Here is a 12,500-nt window from a genome sequence, read left to right as displayed (position 1 = left end):
AGTGTGGGACCCAGTGTCTCCCCCCCCCTCCCCCAGTGACAGCTCAGAGTGTGGGACCCAGTGTCTCCCCCCCCCTCCCCCCAGTGACAGCTCAGAGTGTGGGACCCAGCGTCCCCCCCCTCCCCCAGTGACACCTCATACTGTGGGACCCAGCCTCTGGCAGTAATTAAGACAAATGAGCATCAAGCGTTGGCCCTATTCTTTGCCTCATTTTGGCGTTTGGTTGAGGGATGGTGAAGGGTTAATGGAGGCAGAGGAAGAGGGCAAGAAATTGTCAAATGGTTTAGTGTTGTGTATGAAGCAGAGTGATGTAAAACCATTCACCAAATCAGAGGCATGAATCTCACAAGTTCCAGATATAGCAAGGAAGTTATTTATTCACATTATTTGAAGATTAGTCAGCCACGTTGTGTCCCTCCCAACCCTGTGTTCCAGCGACAGGAAAGAGAATGGGGTTAAACTGTCAGCAGAGACCTGTTATTGTCACTGGGGCAATGTCGCATTCAGTGAGCCTGAGACTTCCAATCTCTCCTCTCCCTCCATCAACAGACCAACTTCTTCAACAGCCAACAGCTTAAACCACTTGTTCCTGATGTGTTCCCAGACAATCAGAGACAATCTCTTCCACCATAGGCTGCATCACAGACGACCTACAACTACACTTTACCTGAGGGGATCATTGGATGGAAGATTACAAAAATCTGCATCTACTCTTTAAACTGAAAGTAAAGCTCCCTCTACACTGTCACCTCATCAAACACTCCCAGGGACAGGGACAGCACGGGGTTAGATACAGAGTAAAGCTCCCTCTACACTGTCCCCCCCATCAAACACACCCAGGACAGGGACAGCACGGGGTTAGATACAGAGTAAAGCTCCCCCTACACTGTCCCCCATCAAACACTCCCAGGGACAGGGACGGCACGGGGTTAGATATAGAGTAAAGCTCCCCCTACACTGTCCCCCATCAAACACCCCCAGGACAGGGACAGATACAGAGTAAAGCTCCCTCTACACTGTCCCCCATCAAACACTCCCAGGGACAGGGATGGCACGGGGTTAGATACAGAGTAAAGCTCTCTCTACACTGTCCCCCATCAAACACTCCCAGTACAGGGACAGCATGGGGTTAGATACAGAGTAAAGCTCCCTCTACACTGTCCCCCATCAAACACTCCCAGGGTCAGGGACAGCACAGGGTTAGTTACAGAGTAAAGCTACCTCTCCACTATCCCCCATCAAACACTCCCAGGGACAGGGACAGCACGGGGTTAGATACAGAGTAAAGCCTCCTCTACACTGTGCCCCCCCATCAAACACTCCCAGGGACAGGGACAGCACGGGGTTAGATACAGAGTAAAGCTCCCTCTACACTGTCCCCCATCAAACACTCCTAGGGACAGGGACAGCACAGGGTTAGTTACAGAGTGAAGCTCCCTCTACACTGTCCCTCATCAAAGACTCCCAGGGACAGGGACAGCACAGGATTAGTTACAGAGTAAAACTCCCTCTACACTGTCACCCATCAAACATTCCCAGGGACAGGGACAGCACGGGGTTAGTTACAGAGTAAAGCTACCTCTACACTGCCCCTCATCAAAGACTCCCAGGGACAGGGACAGCACAGGGTTAGTTACAGAGTAAAGCCTCCTCTAGACTGTCCCCCATCAAACACTCCCAGGACAGGGACAGCACGGGGTTAGATACAGAGTAAATCTCCCTCTACACTGTCCCCCATCAAACACTCCCAGGGACAGTGACAGCACAGGGTTAGTTACAGAGTAAAGCTTCCTCTAGACTGTCCCCCATCAAACACTCCCAGGACAGGGACAGCACGGGGTTAGATACAGAGTAAATCTCCCTCTGCACTGTCCCCCCATCAAACACTCCCAGGACAGGGATAGCACGGGGTTAGATACAAAGTAAAGCTCCCACTACACTATCCCCCATCAAACACTCCCAGGACAGAGACAGCACGGGGTTAGAACAGAGTAAAGCTCTCTCTACACTATCCCCCATCAAACACTCCCAGGACAGGGACAGCACAGGGTTAGATACAGAGTAAAGCTCCCTCTACACTATCCCCCATCAAACACTCCCAGGGACAGGGACAGCACGGGGTTAGTTACAGAGTAAAGCTCCCACTACACTGTCCCCCATCAAACACTCCCAGGACAGAGACAGCACGGGGTTAGATACAGAGTAAAGCTCACACTACACTATCCCCCATCAAACACTCCCAGGACAGGGACAGCACAGGGTTAGATACAGAGTAAAGCTCCCTCTACACTGTCCCCCATCAAACACTCCCAGGACAGGGACAGCACAGGGTTAGATACAGAGTAAAGCTCCCTCTACACTGTCACCCATCAAACACTCCCAGGGACAAGGACAGCACGGGGTTAGTTACAGAGTAAAGCTCCTCTACACTGTCCCCCATCAAACACTCCCAGGGACAGGGACAGCACGGGGTTAGTTACAGAGTAAAGCTGCCTCTACACTGTCCCCCATCAAACCCTCCCAGGGACAGGGACAGCACGGGGTTGGTTACAGAGTAAAGCTCCCTCTACACTGTCCCCCATCACACACTCCCAGGGACAGGGACAGCACGGGGTTGGTTACAGAGTAAAGCTCCCTCTACACTGTCCCCCCACCAAACCCTCCCAGGGACAGGGACAGCACGGGGTTGGTTACAGAGTAAAGCTCCCTTTGTGCTGCCAGATGCAGCACTGCCCAGGGACAGGGACACGAGGAGGTGATTCATTGTGAGATTGCAGAGTGTGTGCAGAGATTGTAAAAAGGTTTAGGTTTGAGGAGTTTTGGGTTAATTTCCTGTCCCCACTGTTGTGGTAATCTCTGACTGCATCCTCCCATAACCCCAGCCCCCCCCCCCTGCTGAAGTGAGCTAGTTCAGCAGTTCCTGGGAAGCAGATGTTCTGTAACCTGCCACAAAGCCAATAGCAGACCCCCTCCCAATCCCATGACCCCTACCCATGGTCACCCACACCCTGCCTCAACCCACCCAACCCCAATCCCACCTCACCCACACCCTACTTCACCCCTACCCATGGCCATCCACCCCTTTTCTCACCCCCACCCAACCCCAAACCTCTCTAAGAGCTCACCTGACAGTTGGCAGTGCTCAGGAGAGTGCCCTCCCTCCCTTTCACTCCACCTTCCTCCCACACCCTCCCTCTTTCCCCAGATCAATTAAGCCATCAGCAACAGTAGTGCAGAGGAGATATTAGAACAGATGTGATTGGAAAGCATCAACATGATTGGGCAAAGTCAACAACAACGTGTATGAAAGACAAATTGTGCTTAACTAATCACCCTCAGTGTATTGAGACGGTAACTATCAGAATAAATGAGGGAGAACGGGGATGTAGTACATTTGGATAGTCAGAGGCTAGTGATAAGGTCCCACGTTAGGGGTCAGGAGCAATGTAAAAACACATGGATTTGGGGGCAATATACTGGCATGGATTGGGACAGGAAACAGGGAGTGACAGGAAATGGATCTTTTCTGAGTGGCACATAGTGCTTGTACAGTTCTGTAGGATCCCTTCTGGGGCCCCAGCTATTAACGATATAAATGACCTGGATGAAGGAACTTCAAGGACCATTTCCAAGATTACTGGTGACACAAGACTGGGGGGGATAGTGCGTTATAAAGAGTATTCAAACAGGCCTTTCCACACAAGGCAGATACAGTACAGTGTGGTGAAATGTGGGGAACATAAATTCAGAGTGTTATTGAAATGGAGATATATGGGGAACGGTTCTGAGGAAGGGTCGCTGGACCTGAGACATTTACCCTGATTTCTCTTCACAGACCTGCTGTGCTTTTCCAGCAACTTCTGTTTTTGATATATAGTGGGTGTACAGAGGGTGATGGGTGTCAATGTACACCAGTCTGACGCAGCAGACAGTTACAAAGGCAAATGGTATGTTGGCCCTGATTGCACGAGGATTTGAGAGCAGGCATAGTTGTACTGCAGTTGGACAGGCTCTTGGTGAGACCATATCTCTAGTATTGTGCAGAGTTTTGGTCTGCTTTGTTAAGAGAGGATGTTTTTGTTATAGAGGAAGTACAGCAGAGGTATCACTAAGCTGATACACTGGACTGTCTATATGAAGAGATTGGTTCAACCGCATCTTTATTCAGTAGGATTTAGGAGGATGAGAAGTGATCTGATTGAACTATCTAAACTTCTCACAGGGCTGGACAGACTCAATGCAGAGAGAATGTTTCCCCAGTTGGGGAGTACAGAATGAGGGGGCGATAACCTTAGGACACAGGGTAGATTGTTTCGGACCCAGATGAGGAAATATTTCTTCACTCACAGAAGAGTGAACCTGTAGGATTTCCTACTGCAGAAGGCTGTGGAGGACAAGTCATTGTATATATTCAAGGCAAAGATATAGTTCTAGATGTTCCAAGCATTAAGGGATATAGGGAGAAAGTGGGACTACAACATTGGAGACAGAGGATTATCCGTGATCAGATGGGCTGGCAGAGCAGGGCTGAAGGGCCCAATGGCCTGCTGCTGCTGCTGCTCCTTGTTGCTCTATTTCTTCCTTCCATTCTCTCTCCTCTTTCCTCCTTCAGCCTTCCTCGCGTACTCACGAGGGGCAGCACAGTGTCTCAGTGGTTAGCACGGCCGCCTCACAGCACCAGGGACCTGGGTTCGATTCCAGCCTCGGGCTGTGTGGAGTTTACACATTCTCCCCTCGTGTCTGCGTGGGGTTTCCTCCCACAGTCCAGGGATGTGCAGGTAAGGATGGACGGGCCGTGCTAAATTGCCCCTTAGCGTCCTGGTTAGGTGGGTTGGCCATGGGACTATAAGGGTAGGCTAGGGGGAGCTTGAGTCTGGGAGGGACGCTCTTCGGAGGGCCGGTGCAGATCGATGGGCCAAATGGCCTACTTCCACCCTGTTCTATGACTCCCTCCTGCACCCAGCACATCAGTCGGTGCAGTGCCAGAGAGACAGTGGGGTCAGACGGTGCTGTGTCACAGGGCTAGCGTGAGGGTTGACTGAGTTAGAGGACAGTCTCTCTGTAGACTACGACCAGACTGTGAGGCCGGCTGTTATCCAGTCTGTTCGTCGAGAACAGTCTCCGCAGGCTCAACGTGGAAGAGCTGACATCGCCACAGCTCCGAAGGTGGATTCCATCCTGTCTCACCCGCTGTCTCACACCGACTGCCCAGGGGTTACGGGAAGCCTACACCAGAATAACAGGGAAAAGGACATTTCAAAACCGAATCACCAACACAGCATGGTGTCCTAGGGGTTAGCACTGCTGCCTCCCAGCGCCAGGGACTCGAGTTCAATTCCAGCCACGTTCTCCCCGTGTCTGCGTGCCCTCCCCACCCACACTCCAGAGACGTGCACGTTAGAATGGATTGGCCATGGGGAAATGCAGGGTTACAGGAATAGGGTAAGGAAGTGGGTCTGGGTGGGATGCTCTTTGGAGGGTCACTGTGGACCTGATGGGCCGAATGACCTGCTTCCACACTGTTGGGATTCTATTATCAAATTTCACAACCAAACCCTCCCAGGACAGGGACGGCACGGGGTTAGATACAGAGTAAAGCTCCCTCTACACTGTCCCCACATCAAACACTCCCAGGGACAGGGACGGCACGGGGTTAGATACAGAGTAAAGCTCCCTCTACACTGTCCCCCATCAAACACTCCCAGGGACAGGGACAGCACAGGGTTAGATACAGAGTAAAGCTCCCTTTACAGTGTTCCCCCCATCAAACACTCCCAGGACAGGGACAGCATGGGGTTAGATACAGTGTAAAGCTCCCTCTACAGTGTCCCCACATCAAACCCTCCCAGGACAGGGACAGCACAGGGTTAGATACAGAGTAAAGCTCCCTTTACAGTGTTCCCCCCATCAAACTCTCCCAGGACAGGGACAGCATGGGGTTAGATACAGAGTAAAGCTCCCTCTACACTGTCCCCCCATCAAACACTCCCAGGGACAGGGACAGCATGGGGTTAGATACAGTGTAAAGCTCCCTCTACACTGATCCCCCCGTCAAACCCTCCCAGGGACAGGGTGAGGTACAGAGTTTGTGTCAGTGTACACTGTCACGGTGAAGGGTGTTTTGGGATTGCTGTGCTGTGCTGTGGGGGGGGGGGGGGGTAAGGGGAGGTTTGTTCGGGTACTGTTCCCCCTGACCACCAGCCCTCTATGGGAACTTCACCTGCTCACAGCTGCTCCCTGTGCTGCCTCTGTCCACTCTGCTTTTGCTGGTACCAGCAGCTCCAGCAGCTCCAGCTGGAGTAGGCCATGGTTCCGCTGTGAGGTTGCGTTTCGAGCGCTGCAGGAATCGTGTGACGAGTAACCGAGTGCCCCGGTAGACTTTCAGATCACTGAGGGAGCGGGCACCTTCCTTGGTGAGGGCGGGCAGCCCTCGGCTTTTCACCAGCTGCCTCTGCTTGCTGACCGTAGCACAGTGGAACAGTTCGGGGGTGCCATGTCGAGAGGTGGGCAGTAAGCAAGCCTCAGAACATTGAGCTGGGGTAGAGTGGGGGCAAAGCATACACCAGAGGAGGACGGGGGAGAGAGAGTGAGTGAGAGAGAGAGACACTCAGAGAACGGGGGAGAGAGAGTGAGAGAGAGAGAGACACTCAGAGAACGGGGGAGAGAGAGTGAGAGAGAGAGAGACACTCAGAGAACGGGGGAGAGAGAGTGAGAGAGAGAGAGACACAGAGAACGGGGGAGAGAGAGTGAGAGAGAGAGAGACACAGAGAACGGGGGAGAGAGAGTGAGAGAGAGAGAGAGACACTCAGAGAACGGGGGAGAGAGAGTGAGAGAGAGAGAGACACAGAGAACGGGGGAGAGAGAGTGAGAGAGAGAGAGAGAGACACTCAGAGAACGGGGGAGAGAGAGTGAGAGAGAGAGAGACACTCAGAACGGGGGAGAGAGAGTGAGAGAGAGAGAGACACAGAACGGGGGAGAGAGAGTGAGAGAGAGTGAGAGAGAGAGAGAGACACTCAGAGAACGGGGGAGAGAGAGTGAGAGAGAGAGAGACACAGAGAACAGGGGAGAGAGAGTGAGAGAGAGAGAGAGAGAGACACTCAGAGAATGGGGGAGAGAGAGTGAGAGAGAGAGAGACACTCAGAGAACGGGGGAGAGAGAGTGAGAGAGAGAGAGACACAGAGAACGGGGGAGAGAGAGTGAGAGAGAGAGAGACACAGAGAACGGGGGAGAGAGAGTGAGAGAGAGAGAGAGACACTCAGAGAACGGGGGAGAGAGAGTGAGAGAGAGAGAGAGACACTCAGAGAACGGGGGAGAGAGAGTGAGAGAGAGAGAGAGACACTCAGAGAACGGGGGAGAGAGAGTGAGAGAGAGAGAGAGACACACACACAGAACGGTGGGGGGGAGAGAGAGACAGACACAGAGAAGTGGGGGAGAGAGAGAAAGAGAGTGAGAGAGTGTTCATTATACCTTCACAACACAGCCCCACACCTTAGCAGGACAACAATCATCCCCACCCTCACACCCCCCTACCCTGACCTCAATCACCCCTCGCCCCACACACACCTCCCCACCCTGACTGCAATCACCCCTCACCCCCCACCCTGTCTGCAATCATCCCTCACCCCCCCACACCTCGCCACCCTGACCTCAATTACCCCCACCCCAGCCAGAATCATCCCCCCCACCCCAATCAGAGACCCCCACCCCCGCACACCCCGGTCTAGGGCCTTCCCCACCCCTCCCTCCTCATGGCCTGGCTGAACCCTGGCCTCCTTTGAGGTTCCCTCAGGATGTTAGGCCCCACTCCCTCCCACCTTGGAGAAACCCTAGGCCCAGGGGCCTTCTCTCCTGTGAGGATATCATTGCCAATGGAGGCCTTCCAGTCCTGTGCGAAGCCTGGGGGTGGGTGGGGGTAATGGAGATCTCAATGCCTGGAGCTCTGTAACCCCCAACACACCGACCCACCCCCCCCCTCACCTGTGTCGGTGGAGGTCTGGGACATTTCATCTTCTGCGGTTTTCCAGTTTCTGTTGCCTTCAGCTGGAGAAACAAATCACACACACGTGTTACTGAGACAACAGCAAACACGCCCGAGAGGCACAAGCAGAGGAGAGGGGCAGGTAGATTCAGGTCTGGAGTCACTTTGGGACACGTTACTGACACTGGAGACATTACAATCACATGGTGACAAATATGTGAAACAGACCATTCAGCCCTTCCAGCCCTTACTCTACTGTCCAACAGGATCACGCCTGATTTGTTTGTGTTCAGAGTTCCACATTCCCATCTACTCAGAGATGTACAGCAGGAAAACTGACCCTTCGGTCCAACCCGTCCATGCTGACCCAGATATCCCAACCCAATCTAGTCCCACCTGCCAGCACCCGGCCCATATCCCTCCAAACCCTTCCTATTCATATACCCATCCAGATGCCTCTTAAATGTTGTAATTGTACCAGCCTCCACCACATCCTCTGGCAGCTCATTCCATACACGTACCACCCTCTGTGTGAAAAAGTTGCCCCTTAGGTCCCTTTTATATCTTTCCCCTCTCACCCTAAACCTATGCCCTCTTGTTCTGGACTCCCCCACCCCGGGGAAAAGACTTTGCCTATTTATCCTATCCATGCCCCTCATAATTTCATAAACCTCTATAAGGTCACCCCTCAGCCTCCGACGCTCCAGGGAAAACTGCCCCAGTCTATTCAGCTTCTCCCTGTAGCTCAAACTCTCCAGTACCAGGAACATCCTTGTAAATCTTTTCTGAACCCTTTCAAATTTAATAATATCCCTCCTACAGCAGGGAGACCAGGATTATACACAGTATTCCAAAAGCATCCTCAGCAACATCCTGTACAGCCACAACATGACCTCCCAACTCTGACATTCAGTGCATTAACCAATAAAGGGATGTGTACCAAATGCTGCCTTCACTATCCTGCAACGCCATTATTTTGGAACTCTGCACCTATGTCCCCAGTTTGACAACACTCCCCAGGGACCTACCATTAGCCGCCCCTGCTCCGTCTCCAGGCCTCCATCCCCACCCACGACTACACCCCGCTCGCCCTCCTTCACCACCACCACCCAACTTTCCTGCCTCCTGCGCCCAGTGTCAGGGCACATGGTGGGAGCTGAGGCCTTACCTGAGGTGGCAGTGCTCCCACAGATGGCAGGATCACTGTTGGATCTGCTGAGACGGTGAGGAGCCAGGGTCCTCGATGGGGCCTGGGGCCCAGGGCTCTGGTTGTACCGCTGGCTGGGACACGGGGACTCTGGGCCGGCCTGCAAGGCTGATGTGTCCGATGAGGTGGAGTATGTCCTGGGCCCACTCGCTATAGCAGCAGCAGCCGTCTCCAGCATCTCACAGCTCTGACTCAGTGTCCCAGGCCCAGGCCCTGAGCTGTACCGACCCGGTGAGCTGCAGGAGAAGGAGCGACCAGTCCAGGCACAGGCCCTACTCCGGGCAGGGGAGAGCTCAGCCTCCTGGGCCCAGCTCTCAGGCATCCCAGGCCCACAGCCCATCGCCTGGCTCCCACCCTGCATCGCCATCACCAGGCACGAGTCCTCGGAAAAGCTACTGTCATCCGGGATGTCGATAATCTCCGACATCATCAGGGAGCCACTGTCCATGGACCCTGGAAGAAAAACGGGGAGAAAATATCCAGTCAATCCCAACCGTTGGGGTGGGAGGGCCGCGGGGAGGGAGAGGCTACGGTAAGAGGGGTCAGGGGGCCACATGAAAGGGGCGGAGGAGTGGACAAGTAAGGGAGGGTTAGAGGAGGGAGGGGAGGGAGGTGAGTGTAGTGTGGAGGGAGCAAAGTGATACTTTAGGGTTGCAGTCTGGGGAGAGGGGTGGTTCAGGAGTAATTTAGGGAATGGGGGTTAGGGGGTAATTTATGGAATGGGATGGGTTAGGGGGTAATTAAGAGAATGGGGTGGGTTAGGGGGTAATTAAGGGAATGGGGGTAATTTAGGGAATGGGGTGGGTTGGGGGTAATTTTGGGAATGGGGTGGGTAATTTAGAGAATGGGGGTTAGGGGGTAATTTAGGGAATGGGTGGGTTAGGGCATAATTTAGGGAATGGGGTGGGTTAGGGGGAATTTAGGGAATGGAGTGGGTTAGGGGGTAATTTAGGGAATGGGGGTTAGGGGGTAATTTAGGGAATGGGGTGGGTTGGGGGGTAATTTAGGGAATGGGGGTAAGGGGGTAATTTAGGGAATGGGGTGGGTTGGGGAGTTTAGGGAATGGGGTGGGTTAGGGGGTAATTTAGGGAATGGGGTTAGGGGGTAAATTAGGGAATGGGGTGGGTTAGGGGGAATTTAGGGAATGGGGGTTAGGGCTAATTCAGGGAATGGGGTGTGTGAGTAATGGGGGAGTGGTTCGGGGGGTGAGAGTGATAGGGGAGGGGGTGGGGTGTGTGTGAGTAATTGGGGAGGTGGTGGGGGTGTGTGAGTAATTGGGGAGGTGGTTGGGGGTGTGTGAGTAATGTAGGAGGTGGTTGGGGGATGTGTGAGTAATGAGGGAAGTGGTTGGGGGGTGTGAGTAATGGGGGGTTTGGTTGGGGGTGTGAGTGATGGGGGAGGTGGTTGGGGGGTGTGAGTAATGGGGGAGGTGGTTGGGGGGGTGTGAATAATGGGGGAGGTGGTTGGGGGGGGTGAGTAATGGGGAGGTGGTTGGGGGGGGTGAGTAATGGGGGAGGTGGTTGGGGGGTGTGAGTAATGGGGGAGATGGTTGGGGGGGGTGTAAGTAATGGGGGAGGTGGTTGGGGGGGTGTGAGTAATGGGGGAGGTGGTTGGGGGGTGTGAGTAATGGGGGAGGTGGTTGGGTGGGTGTGAGTAATGGGGAGGTGGTTGGGTGGGTGTGAGGAATGGGGGAGGTGGTTGGGGGGATGTGAGTGATGGGGGAGGGGGTTGGGGTGTATGAGTGATGAGGGAGGTGGTTGGGGGGTGTGAGTAATGGGGAGGTGGGTGGGGTGTGTGAGTAATGGGGGAGGGGGTTGGGGGTGTGAGTAATGGGGGAGGTGGTTGGGGGGGAGTAATGGGGGAGGTGTTGGGGGGTGTGAGTAATGGGGGAGGTGGTTAGGGGGTGTGAGTAATGGGGGAGGTGGTTGGGGGGTGTGAGTAATGGGGGAGGGGGTTGGGGGGTGTGAGTAATGGGGGAGGGGTTGGGGGTTGGGGAGGTGGTTGGGGGTGAGTAATGGGGGAGGTGGTTGGGGGGTGTGAGTAATGGGGGAGGTGGTTGGGGGGTGTGAGTATGGGGGGTGGGGGGGGTGTGGTGGTATGGGGGTGGTGGTTGGGGGGTGGGTGGTTTGGGGGGTGGGGGGTTGGGGGGTGTGGTTTGTGGGAGGTGTGGGGGGTGTGAGTAATGGGGGGGTGGTTGGGGGGTGTGAGTATGGGGGAGGTGGTTGGGGGGGTGAGTAATGGGGGAGGTGGTTGGGGGTGTGAGTAATGGGGGAGGTGGTTGGGGGGTGTGAGTAATGGGGGGAGGTGGTTGGGGGGTGTGAGTAATGGGGGAGGTGGTTGGGGGGTGTGAGTAATGGGGGAGGTGGTTGGGGGGGTGTGGTATGGGGGTGGTGGTTGGGGGGGGTGTGTTTGGGGGTGGGGTTGGGGGTGTGTGTGGTAGTGGGGGGTGGTTGGGGGGTGTGGTTTGGGGGGGTGGGGGGGGTGAGTAATGGGGGGGTGGTTGGGGTGGGGTGAGTATGGGGGGTGGTGGGGGGGTGTGGTATGGTGGGTGGGGTTGGGGGGGTGTGGTAATGGGGGGGTGGTGGGGGGGTGGTGTGGTGATGGGGAGGTGGTTGGGGGGTGTGAGTAATGGGGGAGGTGGTTGGGGGGTGTGAGTAATGGGGGAGGTGGTTGGGGGGTGTGAGTAATGGGGGAGGTGGTGGGGGGGGGGGGGGGTGGTTGGGGGTGGTGGGGGGGGTGGGGGGGTGTGTGGGTATGGGGGGGGGTGGTTGGGGGGTGTGTGGGTGGGGGGGGGGGGTGGTGGTTGGGGGTGGGGTGGGGGGGGTGTGTGTGGGGGGTGGTTGGGGGTGGGTTGGGGGAGGTGGTTGGGGGGTGTGGTTGGGGGGGGTGGTTGGGGGGGTGTGGGGGGGGGTGGGGGGGGGTGGTTGGGGGTGTGGGGGGGGGGGGGGTGGTTGGGGGTGTGGGTGGGGGGGGTGGTTGGGGGGTGGGGGGGGGGGGGTGGTTGGGGGGGTGGGGGGGGGGGTGGTGGGTGGGGGGGGGGGGGTGGTTGGGGGTGGGGGGTGGGGGGGGGGGTGGTTGGGGGGTGGGGGGGGGGGGGGTGTGGGGGTGGGGGTGGGGGGGGGGGGGGGGGGGTGGTGGGGTGGGGGGGGGGGGGGGTGTGGGGGGGGTGGGGGGGGGGGGGGGGGTGTTGGGGGGGGGGGGGGGGGTGGGGGGTGTGGGGGGGGGGTGGGGGGGGGGGGGGGGGGGGGGGGTTGGTGGGGGGGGTGTGGGGGGGTGGGGGTGGGGGGGGGTGGGGTTGGGGGGTGGGGGGGGGGG

The 12,500-nt window shown here is 56.0% G+C and overlaps 1 protein-coding gene across 1 annotated transcript in view; it reads right to left on the bottom strand.

Annotated features, from left to right (window-relative positions):
* Window positions 1–3,140: 3,140 nt before the first annotated feature.
* Window positions 3,141–12,500, bottom strand: part of LOC140453887 (protein ENTREP2-like) — a 37,245-nt gene continuing 27,885 nt past the window's right edge. Inside the window, exons 9-12 of the mRNA XM_072548746.1 lie at window positions 9,147–9,638; window positions 7,978–8,040; window positions 6,221–6,534; window positions 3,141–5,226 (exon numbers count right to left, since the gene is read on the bottom strand). Of these exons, the coding sequence (XP_072404847.1) occupies window positions 5,044–5,226; window positions 6,221–6,534; window positions 7,978–8,040; window positions 9,147–9,638 (1,052 nt within the window). The 3' untranslated portion in view covers window positions 3,141–5,043. The remainder of the gene's footprint in view (window positions 5,227–6,220; window positions 6,535–7,977; window positions 8,041–9,146; window positions 9,639–12,500) is intronic.

This window comes from Chiloscyllium punctatum, chromosome 28 (assembly GCF_047496795.1).
Source record: "Chiloscyllium punctatum isolate Juve2018m chromosome 28, sChiPun1.3, whole genome shotgun sequence".
NCBI classification, from domain to species: domain Eukaryota; kingdom Metazoa; phylum Chordata; class Chondrichthyes; order Orectolobiformes; family Hemiscylliidae; genus Chiloscyllium; species Chiloscyllium punctatum.
Note: the sequence above shows the minus strand (reverse complement) of the source record. Positions and strands in the feature narration are given on the sequence as shown.